This window comes from Diplodia seriata, assembly GCF_021436955.1.
Source record: "Diplodia seriata strain FDS-637 chromosome Unknown scaffold_3, whole genome shotgun sequence".
NCBI lineage: Eukaryota > Fungi > Ascomycota > Dothideomycetes > Botryosphaeriales > Botryosphaeriaceae > Diplodia > Diplodia seriata.
This window is the reverse complement of record NW_027117310.1, coordinates 439,666-453,615: the sequence shown is the minus strand read 5'-3', so window position 1 is coordinate 453,615 and position 13,950 is coordinate 439,666. Positions and strand designations below refer to the sequence as shown.

At 57.1% G+C, this 13,950-nt stretch overlaps 4 protein-coding genes across 4 annotated transcripts; 3 read left to right on the top strand and 1 right to left on the bottom strand.

Moving 5' to 3' along the window:
* Nucleotides 1–4,065: 4,065 nt before the first annotated feature.
* On the top strand, nt 4,066–5,686 carry SLS55_002882 (uncharacterized protein; the record flags this gene model as incomplete). The annotated part of the gene is made up of 5 exons (XM_066774362.1): nt 4,066–4,639; nt 4,695–4,772; nt 4,823–4,963; nt 5,042–5,304; nt 5,360–5,686. 5 exons carry the CDS (start codon nt 4,066–4,068, stop codon nt 5,684–5,686), a joined length of 1,383 nt encoding a protein of 460 aa, XP_066634481.1.
* A 513-nt stretch (nt 5,687–6,199) lies between these two features.
* SLS55_002881 (uncharacterized protein) lies at nt 6,200–7,901 on the top strand (the record flags this gene model as incomplete). The annotated part of the gene is made up of 3 exons (XM_066774361.1): nt 6,200–6,533; nt 6,765–7,089; nt 7,142–7,901. 3 exons carry the CDS (start codon nt 6,200–6,202, stop codon nt 7,899–7,901), a joined length of 1,419 nt encoding a protein of 472 aa, XP_066634480.1.
* Nucleotides 7,902–8,259: 358 nt separating this feature from the next.
* On the top strand, nt 8,260–9,516 carry SLS55_002880 (uncharacterized protein; the record flags this gene model as incomplete). Its single annotated transcript, XM_066774360.1, has 2 exons — nt 8,260–8,316; nt 8,434–9,516. 2 exons carry the CDS (start codon nt 8,260–8,262, stop codon nt 9,514–9,516), a joined length of 1,140 nt encoding a protein of 379 aa, XP_066634479.1.
* Nucleotides 9,517–10,871: 1,355 nt separating this feature from the next.
* On the bottom strand, nt 10,872–12,045 carry SLS55_002879 (uncharacterized protein; the record flags this gene model as incomplete). The annotated part of the gene is made up of 2 exons (XM_066774359.1): nt 10,872–11,415; nt 11,546–12,045. 2 exons carry the CDS (start codon nt 12,043–12,045, stop codon nt 10,872–10,874), a joined length of 1,044 nt encoding a protein of 347 aa, XP_066634478.1.
* Nucleotides 12,046–13,950: the final 1,905 nt, after the last annotated feature.

Sequence of the window (13,950 nt, the reverse complement as noted above, 5' to 3'; positions counted from 1 at the left end):
AGCAAGGGGACTGATCAAACCAAAGACTAACCTTTACAAAATTCTGGCGCCTGTGATTCCGGCAGTGCTATGACTGCCCCGTCATTTCCAGGTTGTCCGAGAACTTACTAACTTTGAGTGTAATCAATATCGAGAGATAGGGAAAAAAAAAAGGTACTGGCTTTGGGGTTGCGCATTGAAGTAAAGTAGGGCGATAAGCAAACCCATCGCGGCTGAGAAAGCAGAAGAGAGTTGGGCTCCGCAAAGAACTCTCTAATTCACGCCGACTTCAAACTGTGACGTGGTGTATGCATGGAACCCCCGTACCCCAACGGCAGTTCTGATCATTGTAAGATGTCTTCCCTACCTCCGTTAACGGGACCACTGGGATAATGCAAGATAGAGGATCCCGCTGGGCAAAGGTCTTGAGGCTCTTTCCTATCGTCATGCAGAGTGCGTAATATGAAACTTTCTTAGCTTTGATCTGCTGCATCACGCATTATGCAGTGCGCCGTTGCTTCACTGCAAAATCAGACCACCGGAAGCTGGACCGTTGCTCCCGCCTGAACATCCGGTGAGTGTGTAGGGCACATCGGAATGATATGCAAGTGGACTTACGCAACAGCCTTGCTCTGCAAGTAAGTTGTTCTGCTTTCAGCGAGGTACGTCTCGGCACATATGCATGCAAGTGGAAAGTAGAAGCCAGCTTTGGCGTACCAATTCGCACTGGGCCCAACTTTAATTTCTTGTTCGGGCCCAAAGTTTGGTGAAGTTGCAAAAACGTCTTTGACTGCCCAGAATGGTAAGCGAGCAGCCCTGCGGTTGTTTCAAAAGTCCCGAAGCGCAGGTCAGTACGGACGCAAACAGTCTGTTGCGGCGCAGCTCATTCCAGAGTGAGGTTGTACAATGACTTTGTGTGACTCGACATTGCTTGCTTTTGGTGTCATATGTGTCGTCCAGGCCATGGGGGAATTCGTGAGAATCGCGTTTTAGAACTGAAATGGTGGTGGTGCACTTCCGCCGATCCACGGTTACAAGCGTTTCACAAAAGATAAGAGGGGCGCTGCGAACGTTGCACCGCTCTAGCTTGCGGCAAGTCGACGGAATGGTGCAAATTCCAGAGGCGCGGCAACCGCTGTGACGCTGTGAAGGTTGCTCCCGGTCCACTCACAGGTCGTGCAACCAAGGCGAACCGATCCCTCCCGGCTGGCGGAGAAGGCAAAGAGGCTCCGCGCGAGTGTGCTGAGGGCTACCCCAGCATTCGCCAGGGTGTGCTTCGGACCATTGTAGGCCAGTGGGATGAGGATAGTCATGCCTGTGGCCGGATTGAGGATATTACGATGCAGATGCTCGGCGAGCAGCATGTAACGTGGGCTAAGGGGAAAAAAGCTCGAGCTTTGAGTACGACGTCTTTGGTACCCTCGGAGGCGGAATACCGAAACCGGTCGGTGCGAGGTCTGCGGAGGTCAAGCGTGGGCGCTGTCAGTAGTGGTGACAGCCTCGTGTCTGGTGGAAGGAATGTCGCATCAGCCGAGCGGGCCGGCGGGAGCGCGAAGGACCCCCGGAAGGCGTTGCGATGGTTGTCCAGTTGTTGGTGATGGTGGAGGAAAAGGCGATGGCAAGGGAGAGGCCGAAAGGAGACTAGCGCAGCCGCTCCTCCCTCGCTTGTAGCTCCTCCTTCCGCCTCTGAGCTTATCTCGTCATCCGTCTGGTCATGAGGTCACCAGCTTCTCGACGCCTGGCTTTCAGCAGCTATTCTACGCCTCGCCACTCTGGCGGTTCTGCACGCCATCTGCCAGAACGCCTCCGCCTGGCGCCGCTGCGCCCACTGACTCGAACTTCCTTTCTTTTTCGTGAAGATTTAGCTGACCAGAATACCTGGACCTGACTTTCCCAGATGCGGCCTTGCTCGGGCCGTGTCCATGTGCGGCCGCTCCTCCTTCCTGTGGCTTGAACCGAGCTTATTTTCTGCGAACTGATTCTGCGATGCCGTTTTAGCTCCTTTCGCCCCGTCGGCAATTCAGTGGCGGCTGTCTTGGGATCGAGGACTGCTGAAACTCCCATGTTTGACCCTGGACTCCGCTGTCAGCACGCCGTTCTGGGCCCAGCACTGGGCCTTTCTGGCTGCTCGCCCTGATTGCAAGGGCTTGGGCTTGATGTTGTTGTGCGCTGATTCTGCATGGATGCTTTCTGACTCCAGCAGCGCCTTTGCTGATCGCCATCGACAGTCTGGCTGCGTCTATACGATGGCGAGATGCATCGAGGCCAATCCTGGATAACCTTTGCGAAAAGGCCCCGGTCGACGGTGCGCGTGCCGTCAGTGGGTGCACAAGCTTCCAAGATGGGTGGTTGCTTTTCAGGCCGCCGACGTCTGTATGTATGCGTATGGAATTGCAAGGACAAGGCCTAGCATGCGCCAGACAGCAGCCCGACGCAGACCCAGCAGCATGGCTGGTTTCTGACAAACGAACGCAATGTGTGGTAGCCTAGCCAGCTACTGCGGGCGCCAAACTGTGTCCAGAGTCAGTGTTCCTTCGAACCGGCGGTTAAAAACGGTATGTACACTGCTCTTGGCATCATCGTTCCAGGAAATTCGCACACGATGAGTCGAAAGAACACGGCTCTCGTCTAGAGCACCCCACCTTGAAATCGAATCCTTTTGATGCTTGCTGATCTTCGTCGATTTGCGGATCCCCGCCGGCCTCCCGAGGAGCACATCCCCGCTAACAAGGGCTATCCAGGTCCTTCGTGCAGCTCGCATTCCGGTAGCCTGACCGTGTCTCAACACTTGAGCCTCTCCACCACGTTCCCGCTCGTGAGCAGCCAATGGCAATCTGCAGCATCGAGGCAAGCAGCTGAGAACGGCGACAATGTTGCAGTAGCGGTGGCTTCAGCCATGACAACTCCACATGACATCTCGCTGCGCTTGCTGAGTCGGGCAAAGATTAGGGCGTTTCCCAAACGGCCGAGCGTTAATCTATCGATCCTATCAAGGGCTTCTCGGTCTCGTAAGTTGCTATCATGCGAGTGCGGTGGCCAAGATGCAACAGGGCTGGCGGCTCGATAGGTGGGTTTACCTCATATATCGATGCGAGTGCCTCCTCAGAGCTTTTGTATCTTTCAAGTACTCTCAATCTTGTTCAAATTTTCGGGACACTTACTCGCTTCGCCGTGGTCTTGGCCTTGCGATAGCTTCCTTTTTCCTGAAGCCTCCCCCACCACCACCCAGCTCGTCCCGCCATGAGATTATCTGATTGGCTCGTCGTGTGCATAGCCGGCCTCGCACAGGGCCGTGCCGTCATCTCTGACGACGGAACCTGCGGGGGAGCCACTGGTCTTACGTGCACGAGCTCTATATACGGCAACTGTTGCAGCAAGGAAGGCTTCTGTGGAGCCACCCTGGATGCTTGCGGCGCAGGATGTCAATTGGGGTTCGGTCTATGCGAGAAGACTGCAGGCTCAGTATCTCAAGATGGGACTTGCGGCGGCGCCCTCGGATACACTTGCAAGGACTCAGTCTTCGGTGAGTGCTGCAGTCAGTACGGGTATTGCGGCAGCACCGATGCCTACTGCGGCGACGGATGCAAAGGCAATCTAGGCAGGTGTGGCGCATCACTGAAAGACAGGGCTGCCGCGAGGTCAAGTGTGGTGGCGCGACCCTCCTCACCGCCGACCAACAACATACAGTTTTCGGGCCACGGTGGCCCTGCCAGCTCGGCCAAAGGTATTCCTGCAAGCTCAGCCAAAGGTGGCCCTGCAAGCTCGGCGAAAGATGAACCTACAAGCCCGGCGAAAGGTGGACCAGCAGTCCCGGCAAACGGTGGACCAACAAGCCCAGCGAAAGGTGGACCAGCAAGCTCGGCAAAAAAACGACCAGTATCCAAGCTGGTCAGTCACAAGGACTCCTCCTGCGTTCGATGCGAGGGCCAACCTGGGAACGATCAGTGGTGTGGCTACAACATCCATACCGATTACTATCAGCATTCACCGAAGACCTGCAAAACCGTCGAATACACGCTGGAGATCACCAACACCACGCTCGCTCCTGACGGATACTCCAGGATTGCGCTAGTGGTGAACGGTCAGATGCCAGGGCCGATTATCGAGGCCAACTGGGGCGACACGGTGAAAGTCAATGTAATCAACAAGCTGCAAGACAACGGCACGACGATGCATTTCCACGGCATCAGGCAGCACAACACCAACCAATACGACGGAGTCCCATCCATCACCCAGTGTCCCATTCCTCCCGGGCAATCGATGACCTACACTTGGGTCGCTCAACAGTACGGCTCTTCGTGGTATCACTCGCACTACGCCATTCAGACGTATGATGGTGTTTTCGGTCCAATTCTCATTCACGGACCCAGCAGCCCGGAGAGACAATACGACGTTGATGCCGGCCACGTCATGCTTCAAGATTGGTCACACTGGACCGTCGATTCCCAGCTTGCCATAGCCGAAGATGCGAGTCGGGGCCACAGTGATGGAGGCCGCATCATGGACAACGGCCTGATCAACGGCAAGAACACGTGGGGGCCAGATGGCTCGCACAACCAAACTGGAGAGCGTTTCAAGATGACGGTCACCAAGGGCAAATCATACTTGCTCAGGGTTATCAACGTTTCGATTCAATCCACATTCAAGTTTTATATTGATGGTGAGACCTTTTCCACGAGCAAATGGCCGAGGCAGTCTGCTGACAACTCCTTTAGGTCACTCTTTCAAGGTCATTTCCACCGATCACACGCCCATTATTCCTTACCATACCACAATACTCAACGTCAATATCGGTAAGAATGATTTCATCTCATGCATGGCGGTCTTGCTAATGACGTACCAGGCGAACGCTACGATATAATTGTGAATGCCGACCAAGAGGTTGACGACTACTGGATGCGCTCCGACAACCAGGTGACCTGCTCAGGCAACAAACAAGCCCTCGACATCAAGGCAATATTCAGCTATGCAGGCTCCAGCGGTAGTACACCAACCACAGCCGGTTACGAATACGACACGGCATGTATAGACGAAGACCATTCAATGCATATACCCCTTGTAGCGTTCGAGGTCGCCGCGCCGAACGTCACCTGGACAGGCGATATAGGTGTTGGCCAGCAGAACAACCATTTTAGATGGTTTATTTCCGGCAACACGTTCCACGCCGATTGGGACGACCCGACGGTACTCGGAATCCTTGACAACGGAAAACCTCCCAACTACAGCGGTAATCTGTTAATCAAGACCCCGAACGAGGGCGATTGGATTTACGTGGTCGCTGAGAGCGAGATCCGCCTGCCTCATCCGATTCATCTCCATGGTCACGTAAGTTATTAATCCTGTTCCTGTGGCACTGGAGCCGGCAATTGACCAAGTTCAGGACTTCTTCATCCTCGGTACCGGTGCGGGTCGCTACTACCCAGGGGCACCGCTGCGGCTGAAAAACCCTTCACGCCGCGATACGGTGCTCATGCCGGGCGCGGGCTACGTCGTGGTTGCGTGGAAGGTCGACAACCCGGGTGCATGGCTGATGCACTGTCACGTTGGGTGGCACAACGCCATGGGCTTTGCTATGCAGATAGTCGAAATGCAGGACCAAATCGCCGGCACCTGGAATGATGAAGGCTGTGAGCTGAGGGATACGTGTACCGCTTGGAAGAAATGGACGGATGCGAGAGGATTGGCCAATTCGGACTCTGGCGTATAAGCTGGGAAGGAGTCTTTGTGTGTTCCGTAATGATAATGATAATGCTAGATCCTCAATAATACTCCGATCTCTTTCTCCCAAACATGCACCGCAGACCGAGTGAATTGCCCGAAAGGACGACCCGGTGGTACAAATTCCCCGAATAGGACAGGCTCTGTCGATCAGCTAAGGCGGTGCATGACTCGCGCGATCTCGCGCCGGACCCTCGAATCGCTCGCTCCATGTCTCCCTGCCCGACATTTGCGCCAACAACCGACGCGTCTTCCACCTCCACCGCGACGGGCGAGGCCGACATCTTTCCCGACCCCCTCTCTCTCCTCTTCTCACCGCTCGCACGACCGATCACCCAGCGCATCTCCTCCCACGCAATTGACCCTCGGGGCCTCAAGGGCATGTCGCAGGAGTAGCCGCAAAAAGAAAAGCAACCGTCCGCATCCCCGTATCTCCCCCCCGCCAACCAACCTACGAACAACCCACATTCGTCGTCCAACCGCCACCACCACCACCGCCACCATGGACACGCAATCCTCGACCCACCTCCGCACAACCTCAGCCGGCTCCACCTCCACCCCGGGCGGCGACCTGGCAGCTACCGGCACGGGCGGCGGCGGCGGCGGGGGAGGAGGAGGAGGAGGAGGAGTCGGCGGCGGCAGCGGCAGCGGCATGGCGGTGCCGCTCGTCGACCTGTCGTCGCGCACGCCGTCGCCGTACCCGCGCAGCCGGGCCAGCGTCGCCGGCGCGTCCGAGGACGAGGACGACGACGTGCTGTACGAGCCGGGCCCGTCGTCGCTGGTGCGGCCGCTGGTGTCGGCGGCGGACATTGGGACGGGCGGGAGCAGTGGTAGCGGTAGCGGTTGGAACGGGCTGCGCGTGCTGCGGAATAACGGCGGGTTGGGGAATTTTCTGTTCGGCTCGTGGTTGGGCTGGCAGGTTTATGTCGGGCTGTTGGTGGTTTGGGTCGCGGGCGCGGCGTTTGGGTTGTTGTTGATGAATCGGTTTATTTTGTTGAGTATGGCGGCGCCTCTTTCTTTCGTTCTATTGAGGTTTTGGGGTCGTTTCGTGCTAACTGTTGCTGCAGCCGGTGTCTACAAGTTCCCGTACCCTTTGACGATGACGTGGATACAACTGGTGCTGGAGCATGTGCTGCTGATCGCTTTCGCAAGCCTGACGCGCCTGTTGTCGCGTCCGCTGCAGAGGCTGGGGCTCGGTGCTGTCGTGGCGCCGGCGACGCCGTTGTCGAGCGGGCAGGGATTCAGGGGATCCGCGAAACAGCATGGTCGTGGCGGCAGCGGTGGCATTGCCGGCGGCGGCATCTTCGAGTTTGAGTGGCCGGTTGCGAAGCACGCTCTCCTTTTGGCTGTTGTGTACATGGCAAAGGTCGTGTTGAGCAACATCTCGTTTGCGTAGGTGGCCCGGGGCGTGTGCACGGCGAATAAGTTACTGATGTGTCTCTAGATACGCCGCCCAAGAGACTTATACACTCGCTCGCATCGGCGTGGTCCCTGTTGCCTTGCTTTTGGCCGGCAGCTCTTCCGTCAAAGCCAACTCGGTTGCCACTCAGTCGTCGGCTCTTACGGCAACCTTTAGCCTGCTCGTCGCCTCGATCCGTCCCGGCGTCCGCGTTACGTGGGAGAGCATCGTGGCCGGCGTCTTCTCCGCCTTCTTCGTCGCCATCTACCCGATCCTCCTGCTCCGCACCTACCGCGCGCTCGTCAACGACATGGTGCCGCAAGGCGACGTGCTGACGGGCTTCGCGTCGACGCCCGGGCTCGACGACTACTCGGGGTCGGGCAGCAGCCGCGCGGAGACGCGGGCGTACTGGCGCACGCTGCACTACACGTCGGTCCTGACGCTCGTCATCATCACGCCCATCGTCGTGCTCTCGGGCGAGCTCGGCAACATCCACCACAACTGCTACTTCCTCGACGTCCCCTTCTTCTGGCTGCTGACCGTCTGCGGCGGCATCGGCGCCTGGGCCGTCTTCTCGACCACGCTGCTGCTCGCAAAGGCCACCAGCCCCCTCACCGTCAGCTTCATCGGCGTGCCCAGAGGCGCGTTCCAGCTCATGTGCCTGAACAAGTTCAAGATGCCCGTGCACGCCTGGCTCGGCGTCAGCTTTTGCTGGGTCGCTAGCGCGTGGTTCCTTGTTGCTAGGAGGGACGAAGGGAGGGCTTTGGGTAGGCTGAGATTGGAGGGACGGGAAACGGTGAGATGATTGAACATTTTGAGGCGTTTTTTGTATAGAGACCGGGGAGATCATTGTAATGATAGCTGCATTGGGAGGCAAACGAGTGTTATGATGTACAGGCCAGCAAATATAATTAGACTATAATTCGTTGCTTTCTTGTGCCGGAATTCCCATTGTTTTGCCGAAAATATTGCTCTGCTCCCTTCTCGCTTGAATGTCTCCCGAGAAGATGCTGGGTTGAGAAAGCTTCCCTCGGGGGTGATGGGCAAGCCCCGCACCCGCCCCACCATGACGCAGCCCTGATTATAACTTCACCACACGTCGAAAGACACCGATACCACCACGTCAATTGAACACACAAATTGAAGAGACAGCTTCCACGAAAATGGCCGCCCCCCAGAAGCTCCGCGTCGGCATCATCGGCGCCGGCGAGGTCGCCCAGGTAAGTCAAACCATCACATCACATCCAACATCCAACATCCAAACCGAACCACCATCCCCTCCTCCCCTTCCCCCGGCAAACGTAGGCCACCAAGCTAACGTCAAACGAAAAAAACAGGTCATCCACCTCCCCGCCCTCGCCCTGCTCTCGCACCTCTACACCGTCACAGCCATCTGCGACATCTCCGCCACCACGGCCGCGCACTGCGCCGCCAAATTCCACATCGCGACGCACACGACCGACGCCGCCGCCGTCATCGCCTCGCCCGCCGTCGACGTCGTCTTCGTGCTCGCGGCCGACGAGTTCCACGCCGCGCACGCCGCGCGCGCGCTGCGCGCCGGCAAGCGCGTCTTCGTCGAGAAGCCTTTGACGCTATCCCTCGCCGCGGCGCAGCGCGTCGTCGACGCGGACCGGGGCGCGGGCGGGAACAGGGTGTTTGTGGGGTACATGCGGCGGTACGCGCCGAGCTTCGTGGCGGCGTTCAAGAGGGAGGTGGAGGGGTTGGGGGAGGTGGCGTATGCGAGGGTTAGGGATTTCAGCGGGCCGAACGAGCGGTTTGTGGGGCAGAGCGGGACGTTTCAGCTCAAGGGGTACACGGAGGATGTGCCGGCTGCGGCGGGCGAGGAGAGGGCGGCGTTGTTGAGGGCGTTGCTGGAAGAGGCGTTTCCCGGGAAGGGGGTGGTGGTGGGCGATGAGAGGTACAACATGTGTCGGTTCCTGGGCAGTTTGGGGAGCCATGACGTCTCGCTGATGCGCGAGGTGCTGGGGTTCCCTGAGAGGGTGGACGGCGTGAGCGCGAACCATCCGTTTTACTCGGCCATCCTGGCGTGTCGCAACACCGAGGCGAGAGGGGGCAGGCCGTTCGCGGTTACGTACGAGAGCGGCATCGACGGCGTGCCCGAGTTCGACGCCCATCTGGCCGTGTATGGCAGGAACAAGCGCGTGGAGATCAGGTACGATTCGCCGTACGTCAAGGGCTTGCCGATCAAGGTCCGGACGGTCGGGGTGAACGAGCACGGCGAGGTGGAGACGAAGGAGGTGCTGTCGAGCTATGAGGATGCGTATACGGCGGAGCTGCAGGAGATGCACAAGTGCTTCACCGAGGGCGCACCCATCAAGACCACGCCGGAGGATGCGATGGAGGATTTGAGGCTGTTTGACATGATTTACCGGAAGTACGATGAGCAGATGAAGAGGTAAAAGGTTGAAACGCCAGGCCAGCATTGGGTAGGAAACCTATGTTTGTATTACAGAATTGTGTGCCTACGGGGGCAGTGACTACAGTGTCTGGGCGTGTTTGTATCATTTCGATCCCCCATCTATGTCCGGATATCTTCTTCGACTACTCACGAAGAAACGCTGTTTGAATGCATATCTACGTTGCACGCAAGAGGAGTGTAGCATTGAGGTTCAAAAAGATGGTGTAGCAGGCGAGAAGACGGGCTATCTCTTTATGCTGAGTCACAACGGCAGTTGCCCACCGCTTGATCGTTCTTGCCGAGTACGCCCATTGCAGGCTCCTAAGAAGTGAGCAACCGGACGCGCCTGCGCCTGCCCCAGCTAGTAGTAAGCAACGTCGCCCGACGCGCAACACTCTTCTACGCCGTCTCGGCTTCCGCCTGTGCAATTGTTACTCTTTGAAGTCTCGCAGCATCCTATTTCATTGTCCATGGCCGAACATGAAGACTCCCACCGTCTCCAAACGCCACTGCATCGCTGTCAAGGCCGGCCTGGTCTCGATTTAACCACATCCGCCTAATGATGCCGGCGGGCTATTCCATGCTGGGCTCGGGTGTGCCGTTCGTCTTGCAACCCCTTCTCTTGTTGCTCCTCAGAGCCGATCGCTAACTTCAAACGAATGCTCTTAAGATTCAAGGGGAAAGATTGGAATGGCCTCCTCCTCACGACCAACCACTAACCATCTTCATCATGACATTGTTTACGGTAGCCCTACATATTGTCAAGGTGGCATGCTGGAGCTGCCTCACAACGACGATTCCCTCGCTAGTGGACCGGACAATGTCATCGCAAAGCAACCCGTACACCCGGCAAAACCTTAAGGACAAGTATGCGCTATGACGCCGCATCGAGTGTTGGATCACCGTCCCTGCCGCAAAGGACGCCGCCAGGTCGGCTGCGCTTGACGCTGGCTTTGGGTCCAGGCACCTCGACAAGGTGAACCTCATGCCTGAGCCCGGGACTGCCGCCCTGGCTATTACTCTTAAGCCTCGTCTTGACTCCGCTTCTATTGATCCCATCAGCTCCGGCGGGGGGCTGGTGGATGTTGCATCGACATCCTCGAGATGGCCTACAAGGAAAGGCAAGTGTGGGAAAGTGGGAATACGGACATGCCGGATGGGTTTACAAAAGTCTTTTTGCTTTTTGCCTCTTGTATGTACTTGTGCTTGTAATAACCACGACCCATAATTATCGTGTACATCGGTTCAAAACAAAAAAGGAACAACGATCCGAAAGTAATAACAGAACAAAAGAGAGGTCCCAAGCCTCATATCCCTCTCTCATAAGCAGACATCGCATCCGCCCACGTACGTTTTTCATTTCGGCTCCCTCATCATCTGCACCTCCACCGTCCTCACAATCCCCTGATCCTCATAACTCCTCTTCGTCCCGTAGTCCGCGGACACACCCCCTCCTCCTCCTCCACCCTCCCCACCACCACCCTGCTGATGATCCCCCGCGCTCTCCGTCCTCCCCAGCTCCAGATCCTCGCCGCCCCTCACGCTCACCGTGACCATGCCCTCGGCATGCGAGATCAACATGTTCTCGTCGGACCCGTTGTCGAACGGGTTCTGCTTACCGCCCAGGGTCATGCTGCCGTGCCGCGGCGTGCGGGGCTCGTTGGTGACGTAGCTGCGTGTTCCCGTTGATGACAGGTGCGACTTCTTGCCGGTGAGCTCGATGCCGCCGCTGGCGGCGCTGCGGTGGGCGCTGCGACCCCCTGGTTGCGAGCGACCGTGGCCGGACGTCGGGTAGCTGCCGCCCGTCATCTGCGTCGGGTGCCGCTTGCGCAGGTACTTCCAGAACGCGGGCATGACGGGGAAGCAGGCGCATACGAGGCCGATGCCGACTTCGGCGATGCTGGGGGGGCGGGGCGGGCGTGTCAGTGTGTGTGTGTGTTGTGTGCGGAAAAAGGGAGGGAGTGGAGGATGCGTTGAGGCGAGGGGGAGACGATGTATATGTGTGTGCGTATGTGTATGTGTATGCTTACCCGAACAAGTTGATGAGCGTAAAAGAATAGGTGGCATCCGGGCTGCCGCCGATCTTGATTATGTCGATGAGGCGGATGAAGCTGCAGACGCACGCGAGGCCGCCGGCGCCGAAGGCGGCGGCAATCCGCAGCTTGGCCGACGTGGCTACCTTGAGGCCGCCTGCCAGCGGGCACGGGATGATGAGGACGGCGATGTCGGTGACCAGGCTGATGATGTTGTCGGCGAGGATCAGGGAGCGCTGGTCAAAGCATTGACCCTCGGATGATGGAGTCCAGAAAAGGTGAATCGGACGGCAGATGAATATCTTAAGGAAGACCATGAGCGTGTAGTAGAGGCCCATCAACATGGTGAAGAGGTTGACGAAGCGGCAGTAGCGCTCGAACGGTGCGAAAACCCGGGTGAGGAAAAATAGGATGGACGCTTTCGTAGCAAAAACCGTGGGGCCGTAGCAGACCTGAGTTGTGTATACGCTCTGATAGACATGAGCATCATAGGACATGGTTGTGGTTGTGATGTGGAGAAGTGGCCATGGGTCGAGAGCGGATGCCCCAGGCACCCGCCTCGCCTTGGGGTCTTTTGCATGGTGACACTCGAAAGGAACAGACGATTTACCTTGAAGAACGCGGTGACTTCCGTCTCAGGGACATCCCACATATGTATTCCACCACCATGTCTTATCACTTTAAGAAAGTCAGCAACAATCGGGATAAACTGCAGATAGCCGCATACTTATGAAGAATATCGTGCAGTATGCTATGAATCCCAACTGCAAAGTCGAAGATCAGCTTGGGTTTGTAGGAAGGAGCTTGGTAGCCTACATAGGCAATGACGCAGCAAACTGGAGATGATCAGTTTCACTGGCAATTTTTCAAGGGGCCTTGCAACTCACTGTCGTCAAGGGCATATTTCGCGGAGACAAGATGCCTTGCGGTCATTCGGAGCGCGAACAGGAGCGTCGTGGCTGCTATTGCAAAAACGTTGACCGCCAGCGCCGCCGTCTTGACCGAACTGGTCGATACACTGAAGTCCGAAACCTCACCATCCGGTGGAGGCATGCCGGGAGCAACCATGGCGGAGGTTGGTGTAGGTTGGAAAAAGATACCAGCACCGGGAAGCGACCAAGCCGGGCTTGGTTTGAAGGAAGGATGCAAATAGCCAAGTGGAGAACCCCCCGAGGCTCTTTGGGGGCGGGCTTCGTTAGATTAAGAGGAGTAGTGGCCCGGCTGTCCCGAGCATGTCAGACCCTCCCTTTTTCTCTCTGCTCGAGTGCAATCCCAGAGTCCCCAAGTCATGGCAAGCTAAAGATTCTGCAACTGAACAATTGCTTTTGTCGCTCTAGTCTTGCTCGGGCAGACTTCCGCAGAAAGGGCCATCGCCTTTTCGCTATTGCGACTTTCGCGATGCAGGTCCGGCTGTAAGGACGACGTACATGGCCAGTACATGCATGATGGGGGATCTGCGATCAAGCGCGCCGAAGGGACTAACGCCAGGCTGCGACAAGTCATGCAATCCGTCGCCACGGTGCGAGCGAGGCGAATGTTGATCCAAGCAGGCTGGGCGTGTCAGACCCCTGGTATTAAGGCGAAAGACCGGAGAAAAAGAGAGTGGTCGCAGGTGACAGCTCGTGCATTGCCCTGATCGTTACGGGGGAGGTGACGCGTGCAACAGAACAGGGCATTGCTGAGGATCTGACAGGTCAGATCTGTTCGCCATTGCAAGAACTCAAATTTCCACGTAAACCATTGTACGCATCAGCTCTCTTTGGTGTCTTCGACCGGTTCCGGACCAACGACACGCTCTCGCCCGTTCCTCGGTCAAACATATGGTTTAGCTTCTCGGTCTGTACCTTTTCGGCAGCTTGTGCAGTAGCGAAGGTTCGGCGACTAAGCTGTTGGTCTGAGCCATGGCAAGGGGACAAGAGCCGAGGTGAGGCGGTGGAGATCCATCCCGAACACAGACCCCGGCCGTTTCCAACAACCGCAAGGAATTGCAGCTATACGCACCGACCCTTGCTCTTAGCTATAGCGACGCATATTCGAACCTCCAAAGGCCGGCTCTTCGCGACCCGGATCGACATTCGATGCTCGAAATGTTTGCCTTCGAAGGTGTGGTGCAGATCTCTCGTCTGTACCTAGTTAGCTGCGCACGAGCCGAAAAGCGCGGTTTTGGATGTGCTGCGCCGCGTGGTTCGGGAGCTGATGAGGTCAGATGTTCCCTGCTGCAATGACCGACAGCCCCAGAGCCGCAACGATCACGGCATCTTCTCTTCAGCGCACGGGGGGTTCAAAGGAATCGAGCTCATGTACATCTTAACCCCCCGCGATATTATTGCACCCAACTTATGTGGGTTGTGAAATCCTACGTCCGGACGTATGTGTGCAGTTGATAGATTCGCATCTACGTC